This window comes from Dreissena polymorpha, chromosome 1, assembly GCF_020536995.1.
Source record: "Dreissena polymorpha isolate Duluth1 chromosome 1, UMN_Dpol_1.0, whole genome shotgun sequence".
NCBI lineage: Eukaryota > Metazoa > Mollusca > Bivalvia > Myida > Dreissenidae > Dreissena > Dreissena polymorpha.
In genome coordinates, this window is record NC_068355.1 from 163,388,121 (window position 1) to 163,403,745 (window position 15,625).

The 15,625-nt window shown below is 32.7% G+C and overlaps 1 protein-coding gene and 1 long non-coding RNA gene across 2 annotated transcripts; both read left to right on the plus strand.

The window, feature by feature from the left end:
• The first annotated feature begins 676 nt into the window (after window positions 1-676).
• LOC127863980 (scavenger receptor cysteine-rich domain superfamily protein-like) lies at window positions 677-11,275 on the plus strand. Its single transcript, XM_052403678.1, has 10 exons — window positions 677-778; window positions 1,321-1,389; window positions 5,996-6,082; window positions 6,840-6,893; window positions 7,156-7,318; window positions 7,467-7,627; window positions 7,925-8,098; window positions 8,558-8,720; window positions 10,452-10,606; window positions 11,130-11,275. The coding sequence occupies exons 3-10, from the start codon at window positions 6,031-6,033 to the stop codon at window positions 11,273-11,275; spliced, it is 1,068 nt and encodes a 355-aa protein (XP_052259638.1). The 5' UTR covers window positions 677-778; window positions 1,321-1,389; window positions 5,996-6,030.
• Window positions 11,276-11,470: 195 nt separating this feature from the next.
• On the plus strand, window positions 11,471-13,552 carry LOC127870910 (uncharacterized). The gene is made up of 4 exons (XR_008045002.1): window positions 11,471-11,595; window positions 11,752-11,898; window positions 12,192-12,351; window positions 13,519-13,552. It is a non-coding gene; the product is annotated as an uncharacterized LOC127870910 (long non-coding RNA).
• The last annotated feature ends 2,073 nt before the right edge of the window (window positions 13,553-15,625 follow it).

Here is a 15,625-nt window from a genome sequence, read left to right on the forward strand (position 1 = left end):
CTACAGAACAATACGATTATGATTGTTCATAACTAGACATTAAATGTATAGCAGTTTATTCTAGGATGAATATATTAGTACATACTGACGTATATTAGGTATTTTGTAAGTAACGATGTACAAACTTACGCCTGATGCCCAGTTTCTATTTATTTCTAGGCAATTAGATACCTTAAATCAACATTTTCAATCGGAGCATTTACTTTATATTTCAACTAATGCATATGTATAAAGAATGCAATTGTCATCATAATTCTCTAGAAGCAACGTTATAATATTTATATTGCAGCTTTGGTAAGAACGGGTTTTTTAAAAATTAATATTAGATATGAATTTCGATAAGTTATTCACCCCCTTAACATTGACAGTCAGACAGATAGACAGACAAACGGATGGACGGACGGACTTACAGATAGACAAACAGACAGTCAGACAGACAGACATATATACAGACAGACAGATAGACAGACAAACAAACATTATTCAAGACTTATACAACAGTACATCGTCGTCATACTCAAATATACAAAAAAAAAATTTAATTTACATGGTAAAAATATTATGTCAACATCAGCCAGATTTATTTTAAAAACGCGCTTCGCCTTCTACCATTGGTCGCGTTTATCCAATCTCTATATCACGATAGGTTAATGGGATAGCAGTTAATTGGCGAAAAGTTATACCTGTATCGGCAGTCTTTGTGTTGGCATAGATAGAAGAGAGACGTTTTTATAGAAATATCAAACACTTCTCGTTGTATTGGAAGTATATGAAAATAGTGAGTCAAAACTGTTTGAACTTTTAGTATTAATCAGCGACATTTTTCAGCATTAATTTTGGTTCTTCTTGCCGTTAGGCATAATACTATATTATGTACTTCAGATTATGATATTAGGATTGTATTATCAAATATTTTGGACTGATATTAAATAACAAAATCATATTGTATAGATTCTTATTAAATTAAAATACACTTATGAGTATGGTATGTTTTATTGTCAATGTATGTAGAAAGCAATGTTTATAAAATACATCATATGATGACGAAGGGATCAAATAATTGCCGAAAACTAAATTATGTACAGTAAACGAAAGCTCGAGAGACAATATAATAATTGTGCAACACCGTTGGGCAAGTTGAAGAGTATCCAGCGTCACATGGTTTTCTTACAATTTATTAGGCATATATTATGGTTCTGTTCACTAGTTATATACTAAAAATCATCGGGGCTTTCATGGTAGTAAACTTTCTTTGAATTAAAATCAGATCACATGTTCTTGATATGTACAACCTCCAAAACCGGTTTAACCTTATTTCAGCGATAATAATGATATGAATGATGTTTGCTGTGTACCTGTGAACAATCCTCTGACATAAAAATTCATGACGTAAGTTAATTAATTTTTTTATTCAGTTTTATTTGTTTTATGACATTTGTTTTAACAAATTCCTTTCCTTTTGACATGTACATTATTCAATTGGTATTAGCAAAGGACCGCAATTCTTTCATTTTATTATAATATAGTTGCTTTCCATGGTTTTATATGTGCACATGATTGGCAGTCCGTTAAGAACAATATAACATAGTTTATACCAGACAAAGGCAACATGGATCATATACATGCAAAGGTTTTGCAGAAAAGTAAGAAGATTTTTTGGTGCAAGGAACATCAAACAACAAAAACTTCTCATAATGGAATTGTTTAGAAAATGGCCGTTGTTATTCTAAAAATTAGTGGGACATGTAGAAACATTTCAGGGTGTTCATTTTGTTTAAAATGTGTATTGCCGAAAAGCATAATATCAAACTCAACATCGCTAGTAATTCTGGAGATATTTTACATTTATGCACATGGTATGACGTTAAAATGAAGACATACGAAAACAATGTGATAATTCGATTCAATATCTAAACACGGGAATAGAGGAGAGTCTATGTACGCGTAAAGGTTTTAATTCAGCCTCCTTCAATTTAGACCTCAGCCGCTTATGCAGTAGTTGGAGAAAACGGTTTCTTATATAAAATAACTGTGTTATTTTTTTATCAAACTCATTTTAAGCTTGGATTAGATTAAAATATATTCAATGATTCACTAGTTTTACCTCTTCTGATTAGATATTCCATTTTTGAGGGATGATCACGATTCGAATGTGCGAAAGTCATTCGCATTATGGAGATACCTAGTTGAAGCTCCGACATTTTCAGGTACCAAGTACGTCAGGTACTGAGCAGTAAGGGAATTATGCATTATGTAAAACAGTATCAGATTTTGTGTGTCGCGTTGATCTTAAAGTGGTTCCCGGTTAAGTTTTGTTGTAGCCCAGTTTAATGAAGTAATTTTTATGCTCGTTAAGCAATCTGCGCTGCTTCCGTGTGAAGTCTGTCAAGCTCATGTTTTTCTGCTAGAGTGCATGTTAAATATTGTATTAATGATCGAATACATAGCGTATAATTTGATTCACTTGATTTGCAGTCAAATGTTTGCGCATAATATTTATTCGACTTCATGCGTAATCTGTTATATATTTATAATGAATATACCAATTACAATCATTCGAAAGTAAATCATATCATATGATTTTGCTCACCACACTCGCCGGTGTAAACATTTTACGTTAGATACTCGAGCTTGGCGTAATGATAATATCCAAACATACCAATATATACCGATTGTATTTGGTTTGGCGTTGAGAAACGCGAAATATCACATACTTGTTTGCATTATTTTTGACACGTTTACACAACACTTCTCTTTTATTTGAATGTAAATGTCGTAATTATGCACCGTGATTTGACAAAACATTCATTCCGGCTCTATAAAGAAGACCTCCAAGTAAATCTGAGTAATTCTATACTGTCGAATTAGAATACTGTTGCATTACATGGTAGATCGTTTAATTTGATGCCAGTTTTAACCAAGTGTAAGTTAATGCAAGCATAAATGTCGGATTATGACAAAAGCAACGAATGTTTAGCTGTCTTTAGGAGAGTGAGACATATTATGAGTGATAATAAATCGGAATTATTTAATATTATTATGAAAAACTTTATTTTTTATTTAAGTTAAATTTTAACTTTAATCATTTAAACGCATATTTTGCATTTTGGTCAGATTGTAAATGAATATCTAAATACGGCGTCTTCTTTGCAACTCATAACTGCTTTAAAGGGGCCTTTTCACAGATTTTGGCATTTTTTTTAACTTATTCATTAAATGCTTTATATTGATAAATGTAAACATTGGATCGTAAAAGCTCCAGTAAAAAATCAAGAAAAAATTAAAAAAAGGAAAAGAACATTGCCCGGAGCAGGTTTCGAACCAGTGACCCCTGGAGTCCTGCCAGAGTCCTGAAGTAAAAACGCTTTAGCCTACTGAGCTATTCCGCCGAGTACACATTCTTGACGTATTTTATACCTTATATAAGCAATCTTCGTAGTTTCACAAAATTTAACGACAAAAACAGAACTCTCCAAATTATTCAATCGTTTCGCGTTGCAACGCTTTATAATTTTTAGGTTTTAAAATCGTCAAAAGATGCATATAATGGCTATATTAGAGCATGGCTAATGTTCAGTATTACTGTTTCCTCACAAATATTATAACTAAAACGAAAACTTACGAATCTGAAACAACTTTTTTCAATTTTGTCAATTTACCAAAGCGTGAAAAGATCCCTTTAACTAGAAAATACTACAAGAATACTTGTTACATATACAATGAATGCTCTTTTATTAAAATAACTAATCGGGTTGTGTTTAATCAAGCTTTAACAAACAATAACAGACGCAAATATTTTATTAGAAACTTTTAGATAATATGAATGTATTTTATTGAAGAGTAATCAATATTGTACATGTGTCAATATGATATGCTTTTGGTTGTTCTGTTAATCAGTTTATGGTCCCATGACACTTTAACTGCAAATATGATATGTGTTGTCTTTTTAACCGCCGTCATACTGTAAATCAGTGAAACATCACAAAATGGGCTTAATAAATACCATAAACATTGTTTTAATATGGTACGTACATTTTGTTATTTTTACATGACTTATCTCTGTTTTATATACAGCTTAATTTAGTTTTATCTTTATAACGTTCGAATGGTTAAACTTTAGTTAAACTCGAAAAACAAACCTTTACCAAAACACGATTGTATCGATAGCTTTAGGCTTATTGAAACGCTATCGAGTCCGTTTCGTGGGTAGAGCCAGTACTTAGTGTCTTTGGGTGAGATCTTAAGACCGCCCCACAGTGCGAATGCAAACCGCGTCCTCCCGGTTACTTAGCGGACATTGTATGCACTACGCTATTAATATCTTTATATATAAGATAACAAATAACCTTATTCCAAACAATCATATTTGCGCCGTCTCTTCTATGAACAAAAGAAACACAAAGTAACAGATACAATATCGCAAAACAAAATGCGCAACAAACAAGCATCCTATAAGGCATCATAGTCTATTCATTATCAAGATTGGCAAGAATCCATAATAGCACTGTATGATAAACGTGATTATAATTGGTAAATTATTTATTTATTCCAGTCATATCACAAACGTGATCGAAACTTTGCCGTATTGGGACCAAAACCAGATCCTTAGTTCAATTACAAAAAGCAAGCGTGAACACCCTTGCTTAGATTACGAAACCTGCTTTGAAAATGTGACTTTATTATACTCGCCTTAGATCACATAGAAGGGTCCGGTCCATTAACAAACACGGGAAACAAGGCTCTAGACAGTTTTCCGAAATGGCTGTATGGATATCCTTTTGAATACCCTTGAAGTCACATTAATGCCCAATCAACACAACACTTGCTCAGAACGTTTGAACAATACACATCTCGACCGACTTCGAAAAGGGTGCCGGTTTGTTGAAAAACATGGCCGCCAGATGGCGGAGCAGTTTTCCTAATATGCACGTAGTGTAACATTGTGAACACTCTCGAAATCACATCGTTTATCCAATCATAATGGCACCTTCTTAGAAGAGAATTCTAATGATATCTTAGCCTAGTTTAAAAAAAGTGTCTGTCGTTTTATAAAAAATTCCCCTCAGAGGTGGGGCACTTTTCCTCATATTGCTATCGTGAAATATTGAGAAAACTTTACAAGAAAATATACTACATGTTTATAACGACATTTTAAAAAACTTACCTCTCCCTTGGTCTTGTTATATGGCAACTGGTAAGGCGACTTGATCATTGGAGGTGTTTTATCTATTTTGGCACCGTATGTCACAATATTGTATATGACTATTACATAATATTTGATTGCATGCATTAAGAAAGAACACAGCATTTTAAGCGTTCAATTTTTCATGCATTTGCATGGAGATGAAAACCATATTATATAGGTAAGATAATGTCGCATTTAGTGGGCTCCCTTGTAGATATGGATAGTATAATGCAAAAATCAGAAATTTGTTTCTTTTCATAGATGTTTGAAATGTTTGTCGATGTTTAAAACAACATAATATCATTGTTTAAGAAAATAAATAAATCAAATCAAGTACAATTTATTTATGAAGAAGATTGTAAGCGGAATTTCCGTTCAGTCAATAAATCCAAATTTAACCAAATATATCAAAATATATAAGATATAATTAACTATGATGGATACTGGATGTGCATTTAATCAAGGCAAAAGTAAAAATAACATTATAACCAACTCCACAATCATATGCGTTTTGCGTTAAAGATTATTGTTACTTAACCGGTGTATAATTAACCTATTGTATTATGAAAAACAAACAAGATGTTTACATGTCCAACAAATATTTTGTATTTGAAATAATAATAAGCATAATTTTTTATATCATGAAAACAATACAAATAAGTGTACTCCATGTTATCCGATATTATTCGTACAGAAATATATAGCTACCTTTAAGAATGCATATTTTAAACCCCTCAACTTAGTATGTGTGTACACAATTTTCTTATTTAACGCACGTTTAACCAAGAATGTTTTGTTATTTCATACTAGTTACAAACATCAACCGACAATTTGTTAAAATAACAATGAACAACCGAGAGTGTAGATGGCAGCGTTTATTAATAACCTTTGCGTTTGGTAAGTATTTACTTTCTGTGTTATCGTTAATGCTAATTATGTATTTCTATTAATGAGGGATTTGATGTTAAATTTCCTGTGCAAGGATGTCAAAGTTATGTCAAAGTTATTCTTTGTGTTATCTTCCATTTTCTGGTGGTTAAGTAGTGGGTAACGCTTTAATCATTTACATTAACAATTACAAGTTAAACAAGTCAATTATTTCAATCTAAATGAATTACATCAATAAAAAAAACATCAATGCGTTCATAATTGTTTGTTTCCTGTCAGCTATGCTGTGGAAGCATCAGATTGTTTGTGCAGGTATTTTTGTAGGTAGTCTTAAGTCGATGCATTTAAATGTGTGTGTGTTGATTTTAATCTCATAAATATTAGATACCAAAATATCAATATAAATGAGCTTTGGCTGCAATCATAATGCAATTCAAAAAGCATTTATCACAGTAATCCATTGAATACACGTAAACAAAATACAATTATAATTTCCGTAATCTCAACCAGGCAATGTGGTCGTAATATGAAACAGTGTTTTTTAACATAAATTATACATATATTCAATAATAAAATTAATTTTACTTTTTGCAGATGATGTCCCTGTTATTATATGTGTGATTATTCCACTTGGTAATAGTAAAGTACTGTGTAAAAATACAGTTATTTTTTTTTAAATATCAGTTAAAAGAATCAATTATCTCAATCGAAATGTATTACCTCAATAAACAATACTTATATGTGCATGATTGTTTTTTTATGTCAGCTTTGCTGGTAGATTTGACTGTTGTTTCCGAACAATCTGGAACAGTAAGGCTATGTAGGTATTATAAACTTCATACATTTTAAATAGTGCGTCTTTGTATCAGAAAAAACACGCCACACATCACTATAAATGAACATTGACTGCAATTATTACCCAATTAAAAAAGCAAATTCGCAATACGCCATGTTATACTCGTAAATACAAAACAATTACTATTGCCGAAAGTTCTACCATGCAGTTTTTTTGTAATATGGAACTTGTTTTAACATGAATTATATATGTTCTTATAAAACAAATTAGTTATACTTTCTTGTAGATAATTTTACTGGCAAAGACATCAGATTGGTTGGGGGAAACAGTGAGCTGGAAGGACGAGTAGAAATAAGCATTGATAGTATCTGGGGGACAATCTGTGGAGACGGCTTGTTTGACTTTACTGACGCAGATGTTCTATGCAGAATGCTTCATACAAATCTAAGGTTATTGTGTTACTATTTCCTTACTATGGTACTTTGCATACAGTTGAGAAGTTCCATTTTATAAAAGTGATTGTTTTACAAATGTTAAAAGTAACTTGTATACTTACTTTGTAATAATATAAATTGTAAATGGTATATCTCCTTACAGTGCTCTAGACTACTCCACAAATGGACAATACGGATATGGTAATGGCCCAGTATTTTACCGTTCGTTAGCATGTACTGGATTAGAAAAATCAATCCACAACTGCTCTAGGTCAACAGGTCAAACGTGTTCCCATTCGAGCGACGTGGGCTTGATATGTGCAGGTACAAACAACTTAAGTCTTAAATCCTAGTTATGTTGGGTTTCCCTTTTGTAATACTCTACCGCAAAGCTTGAGGGGTTTCTGTAGGAATGTCATTCGTCAATCAAAACAGTAAACCTCCTATGACCGTTGAAGGATTTCATTAACACATGTTACAAAAGTTAAGATTATAAAAACATTGTGCAGAAGGTATAAGTCAGTCACGCCGCCGGAAGATGGCAACTGTCATAACCATTTGGACTTTTTAGTTTTACTCTTAACATTTTTTAAATGAATATTAACTTCATGTCAACTGTAGGTTGTTCACGACTGACACAGCGGCATTATGGGTTGCTGGAACACGTCAATATTACAAGCAATGGTGACATATACACTGGCAGATGCAGCAACGGGACCACTTATTTCCAGTTCTTATATCAATGTTCACTCAACGGCACATGGGAAGAGTATGGTACACGATGTGGACCTTTAGGTATTTCATCTTTTAAACTGAACTATAAACCGTTTGTATATGTGTTCTGATCCTCAATGCAAACATTTTGTATTGTATCGATTGACACTGTTGTGTAAAAAGTGTCCAATCAGTGTCTTAAGGACTCCGGTTTGATATTTTAAAAAATACACAATCTCATGATATAAGATGCGTATTCTCATCTTTTGTCTAAAATAATAATGTAAATTGTTTACAAAGGATATGTTCTCATAACCACAATGCTTGTTGTTGATATTTTTAAACAGACGTAATGCACAGATATAGATAAAACGAATGCAAACGTTCTTCTACGTAATTTGCAACCCTTAAAAATGTTTAAATGTCGCAGCGTGTTAACCAAATTCGGAAGGTCTTTATTTAACTTTAAAAACAATCAATAACCTTTCCGAGTTTAATCATGTTAAATAATTTTTTTAAGTCTGGCTAATCAATTTACAGCCGTGAGAGACGTGCGATTTGTTGGTGGAGTCGGCCTGTATGATGGAGGAGTGGAGGTGCTTGTTGGGGATACCTGGGGTCAAGTGTGTGGATACATATCGAACTACACCCGACATACTTACTCTGTCGGTGGACATGTGTTTTGTCAGATGAAAGGGCTACAGTAAGTATTAATTAATATGTTGATTTATAATGATGTAAACTCAAATTGTTATTGCATCTGTATCTTGTTTTTTTTTAATCAAAAGCAATGAAGCTAAACATTTTCACTGCCCGTTTAAACAATTACACAGTTTTATTGCTCATGTGTGTATTAACACTTATCGGTAAATCAAATTTGAACCATTCTTAAACTAAAATCGTACGTTTCATAGAAGCTTTTTTTATACTCCCGTGTACTCTGGCATCCGCCTCATTTTTATTTATATCTGAATGCTATACACTACAATTATACATGTTTATTATTTCTTTAATGCACGCTTATATTTTTATTTAATCCGATCGTTCAGTTGTCTTTAATGTAAAATTCACTATGAACCCGATCTCTAATAAGCATGTTTCGGTTATAGAGTCTGAATATTTTTTTTAAAACAACGTCTCCGTTTCATCTTCAGAAAAAGTTTATGTTTACAATAATGACAGATTATTTAAACCCTTCTTATCAGTATGCAAAAGTATATCAACACAATGTGTCGATTTTTAATCTGCACGTACATGCCCATTACCGACACACACACTCTTACAATGTTTGTTTTTAAATTGCTGTAAGCAAATGGCATAAACCGATGACCGTATCACATCATAAACCTGTTTTTGCAAATAGACTCTTGAACAAACTAAAACCCTGCGAACATGTGTTTTCATTAATATTCATATATAAGGCTTATGCTATCAAGAAAAATGTAGGATTTAAAAATGGTGTGTTAATTCTCGAGTTCACAAAAATTTAAGTATTGAGTTATCACATGTAAATGGGATTGGTTTCAACAATAACTGCGTAATGAGACTACGACATTTTAAATCAAAGAATATAGCGAATTTTGACCTGTCTTTAAGTTATCATGCGAAATGTTCACAACAATACAAAGTATATATTTCAAGCCAAGTATTGAAAAAAGCTTCAAAAAGCACATGATTTTCGCCACTCATATCATAGATTACGTACTGAATACTTTGTTGTCACAACGGAGAACGCATCTTGGTAAAAACAAGACGTATAATAACTTAAATAAAAAGGGTCAATCGTATCGACGTCTTTTAAGCATGTTGTTATATTAAAATATTGTTTAATCTTCTAGACCATCGAATATGTATTCCAGTACTCAAGGATTGAATTCCGTTACCATAATTGACGAATATTAGTAGATAAAAATTGTTTATTGCCAATATGTACATGTACAATTTGAGGATGAATATCATCGAAAATCAACTATATGTCTATAAACGATCCATGAACTTGTCATTTATGCTTACAAAAGATTGTTTGCACCTGTGTAAGAATATTTATTATGCGGGTTTTTTTGGGGGGATTGGGGGAATTACAGTCCTCTGTTCACTATAATGCGACAATTGGTCATGAAAAGCCTTGTTGCATATTTCAAATTTCAATGTCATCATTACATTTATCCGTCTGTAAAGATCTGTATCGAAGTTTACCCATTAAACAAATGTTAACGGATCAAACATGATCGATTGCCTGTTTGAAATGTTTTTGAAAAAGAAGATTGTGTATTATCTTTAGTGTAATGCAATACTATTTTAGCTTATGAATTCATTTTGATGGATCCACTACTTTGTCTTTTTTTAAATGCTCTTTTCCTTACAAGCATCATTAGTTACGCGATGCGCTTAAAAAGATATTATTTAAGATGATGCATATCCGATATCATTTTAGTTTGACATCTAATATCTTCACATGGCGATACAATAGTACAATGTCAAACGGTTTGATTGCAAACCTCCAATGTTCTTCAAATGCCACAGATGTAAACTTATGCAGCTATACAACAGTCTATTCATGCCAGTATCAATTAATGGTTGGCTGTAATGGTATGTAAATATTAATGATTATAAAATAATTTAACACGATGTATCCCTCTCTTTTGTATATATAATATGTTTTATTAAATACGTTTTAAATGAATACTGTCTGTGGTATTACATATGTGCTTGTGATGAGAGATATTGTGAAATGTTTTAACATGTATTTGTTCAATTGTTTGTTCATTATTTAATCAGAAAAACAAAAAACCTTTAAAACCTTTAATATATCTATATTTCAACAAATTTGATTTATTTCATAATATCTTTACTCACAACAACACAACACTTAAAAGTGTTTAAGATTGCAAGACTACAATGAAACAGAAACAAACATTATAGTGTTGATAAATGTTTACAGTCAATTATAGTTTTTGATGTGTTTAACATTAGAGATTTATCATCTAATTACAATGCATGTGTTGTGTGGTGTTATTTGAAGATTCTTTGAATTTGAATTTTGGTATGAATAGTTGAGCACTACGAATGTGATTGAACACTGTTGGGTTATGGATATTTATAATGATTGCAGGCTTTCCTTTGAAAATAAGCTCAATTAGTTTGGTTGGTGGATCAAGTGCACGTGATGGTCTTGTAGAAGTGCGAATTGAAAACACTGTTGCACAATCTGCCAAGATAATTTCGATTATAACGATGCACAGGTCCTCTGCAAAATGATCGGATCGCAGTAAGCTTCGAATGCACATGGTGTATCATTAAATATATATTCGTTCTGATTAAAATAGTTTCAATTATTTAGCCAACATCGAATGCAAAATGCAATTTTTTTTTCTTTAAAAATTAATTATAAGCACTATGAATTACAGTGCCGCTTCTAATTTCTACGTTGACTATCATTATAACACCACCGGCCCGCCTTCCAATGATACGAGACATTCAGTGTACTGGACAAGAAAGTCACATAAATAATTGCACATACAGAACACCGCACTTCGGCGACAAATGCATCGATGGCGCAGTAGCTCTTGTTTGTACAGGTATAGTACATGAAAAGTGTAAATCGTACGTGTATACATGCGAATACACATGCTATTTAATAACTGACAATGGCACTTTCCTGGTTATAAATAACTGACTTTAAGTAATAAAATGTCAAAATGAAATGTGTTTAAAACTAACTGTATACAATTCAGACTGCGGTCAAGTAAACGTTTCAAATGGGCAAATAACGACATACAATGACACGTCGAGAACGTTAACAATTCGATGTCATACTGATGACCCAGCCTATGTTCAATACATATGTGGAAACAACGGACTATGGAATAAAACTGCCGAATGTAAGCAAAAATATTCACAATTATTTCAAGCAACGCTTTGGTATGTAAACGGTTAACACGTTTGCAATTTATTGTTACGAATGATAATAATAATAATACAGAATCGATCTTGAACAAAGTTAAATGCATAATAAGTTAAACCATTCGTAGTGTATCCCAATAAAAATTGTATTTTATCAATGACAAATATTTACATCATTGTTTCGCAAGAAATGTCGTCATTCGGTTATTTCTCGCAAAAATTGGTTATCGTTTGAATGTTATCAATACACATTACAATATTTATTTTAAAGGTATGCCAGTAAATATCCAAGACATTCGCCTAATGAACCAAGCATTATATCTGTATCAAGGCACAGTAGAGCTTAAAATCAACGGCACATGGGGGACCATCTGTGACGGCATGTTTGCGAAAGAAGAAGCAACCGTTTTATGTAGAATGCTAAATGCTAGGTAATTCCCATTTTAACAGGTGATGAGACTTGTTAATGATGTGATAATTTCGTTCAAAAACGTATGGACCTGGAACATAACGAATACCCTTTCAAAAGAATGGCATCTATGGATCAATATGTCAAATACGTCGAATCCGGATAAATACAATTTTCTCTCGCCACTTTCGTTGGCACTCTTCAACTTTTAAAGTTTCAGCTCACTGACGTTTCGGTAGCTTTTTAAATCATTTTTGCATGTGAAGGTCTACCACTACAAATGGTGGTCATGTCGGTATTCCCAAGTACAAAATAAAAGCTAGGCAGAACATAAGTCATTTTCATCATTTCGCTTGCTTTTCTCGCCATTAGAACTTCTGTTCTTAAATTTGTTCGAGTTATCTACAGTTAAGCGTTTCTAATGAAATTATATGTTATGTGCGCTGTTTGGTTATTACTTTCTGATCATTGTACCTACGGGTTTCCTTTAAAAATTTGTGTTTTAATTTATTTTCAATGGGTATTTCTGCAAAGTTCATATTTACTGTGTGTATGAATTACCTATCAGACCTTTTAGATGTTCATGGTAAGAAGTGACGTATACAAATGTTGAGACCACTATGATGTACAGAATCGGTTGACATTTCGTCAGCTTAGAGCCAATGTCATTCTTAAATGTTCAATATTTGAGTTTCTATTTGCCTTTCAGTTGTGTTTTTTTTTTTCATCCGCTCCATATATCAATATTATTTCAAGGATTTTAATAACGCTTTGATCTTTGAGACCGTCTGAAGCCGGTCACGCCAACACTAAGTCCGTATTACACTCAGAAATTGGATGCTTGTGTCTGTATTTTCATGCCCTGATAATATTTATTTTTTTCAAACGATAGTTATCCATTACAGTCCATAGCTTTTTCATGTTCCATGTTTGTGAAGAAGCAGATTTAAAAATGAAACTTAACTGAAATAGAAACGGTTATATAAAATTGTCAGAAAAAAAGTCGCGACATATTTTAAGGTCACACGGATTACGGCTGTGATATAGCTGTCCTTAAGTTTGGCGTGTGATAAAAGTTCAAATTAAAAATTCATTATAAATAGTGTTGTGTTATTAATAAATGATGAAACTAAAGTATTAATACAAGTTCCTTTACATAAATATATTATTTACTTTATTGCTTCTGAAGTTACTATTCATACACGACAAATGGAGAGTACGGTCGAGGATCTGGTCCGATCCATATGGCCAGCTTACACATGTTCGGGTTCTGAGATGGACGTCGGCAGCGGTTCGTTTCACTCGCAACACAACTGCTCGCATTCAAACGATGTTGGCATTCAATGTACCTGTATGTATTTGTTTGTCGTTAAGGTCTATATTACACAGAAGGTTCTGTAATATTATTTATTAACACTCAATTGTATGCAATACTGATATTTGGTTAACATAGCTACATTCGGCCCCTAATAGCATACACTTCATTTAAGTATGTTTGTGTATTTAAAGATTGATAATGTCTTTCTCTATGTTCTTTAATTAATGGTGATTGTTTGTATAATAAAATTATGTATTAAAACATGTACTTGATAACTTACATCAGTAATTATCATCATGAGCTAAACATTGTATACTTTGTATAAAAAATATATTTGTCATTTTAGTTTCCAGCCTGAATGTCACCGATATAAGATTGTCTGGTGGTTTCAAGCAGGTTCGACGGCCGGTGTGGAAACTGTTTGCCAAAAGGAGTTTGGGGCTCGGTTTTGTGCCAAAAATTTCTCTCCAGCATATGGCAAGATGCTTTGTCAAATGATGAATTTAACGTAAGTGTGATAAAAAATGTGTTTAATACAAAAATAATGTTTCTCCAAATAAGTAAATCATATTCTGACGTTCTAACTGTGTTAAAGCCATAAAACATGAACTAGTAGATAGATGAAATTGTTCTTACTTAAATCATCATTTATAATGATACATGTCCACACACATAAATCGAAAACCACAGTATCAAGTATATTTAAAACAAAAACTAAAACGCAGGTAGTCCGCAAGCATAGGTATAATTTTAAAACAAAAGGTCACACGAATACAAGTTTGTGGAAAATGGATACTGTTTAAACAGTTCCAGTCATAAATAGTATTTTGATTGATGATTTTAATTATTAATTATAATCTTCTGTGTAAAGTTTGCGTTTCGTTACAGATATATTAATCATTACTGCTGTTCACTAAATGGAAATGGGGCGTTACTTCTGCATATAACAAGTTGCCCTAATACATCAAATCATATCAACAAGTGTGTGTATGAACCGCTACCACCGTATTGGCTTTTGTTCGCCTTCAAACACGACGTCTTTGGTTTGCTCGGGTATTTATCGTTGTTTTATAAAGCTCACAAATTTAAAAATGCAAAACATCGGTTTATGCCGATTATCAATCAACTCTACATTTATATTATAGCGATAGTTTAGCTATTCAAAACCAAATAACTTTATGCAACACGTTTTTTTTTATCAGAATGCCCCGGCGTCTGCTTGTGTCTGGTGGTTCGTTGTCATACAACACAAATGGCACCATTGCCACACTGACCTGCAATGCCGGATTAACTTCAAATATCACCACATTTGTTGCAATGCAGGTCAGTGGTCCACAACAGGCAGCAATCTGCCGTCTATGTAAGTACATATGTACAGTTCACCATTTTTTCTTTGTAAACGCACATTTTCGTATCAATATGATATTTCGCCAGGATGCAAGTTCAGTTTTCATTTACTCGTAATCAAGAGGATGGAATTATTCTATATTACCAGACTATAATAAAATATTCTCAACATTATCTACATAAACATCATCTTAATTAACAGTATCACCATCAGTCAGTTCCTTAGTAAAAAAATAACACATAGAAAAAACTAGGAGTGCATGTTTGTAATTGACCAAGACTTTTACAAATAAATGCAAACAACAATATTCGGACGACCGTATGTCTCAAGGTGCATCAGAGATCGACCTCAATGGCCGAAATCTTTCTCATCGATCTAAGAAATGAAACAATACTACATGTAAATCAATTCTGTAGAACACGTCCTTGCACGTAGCATTAAACATGCATATGTGTTGCATGCAAAAGTACACTATTATTTACACATCAGACGTCAAGCCTAGACTTAAAATCATTCAAGTACACAATTTACCTTCACCATTTAAAAGCACAAGCCCACGGACGCTACGGCCAAAACAACAAACACGCCCCTCGCCAATGCCTAAAGCGCACACAGGATGCCTCGAATGTC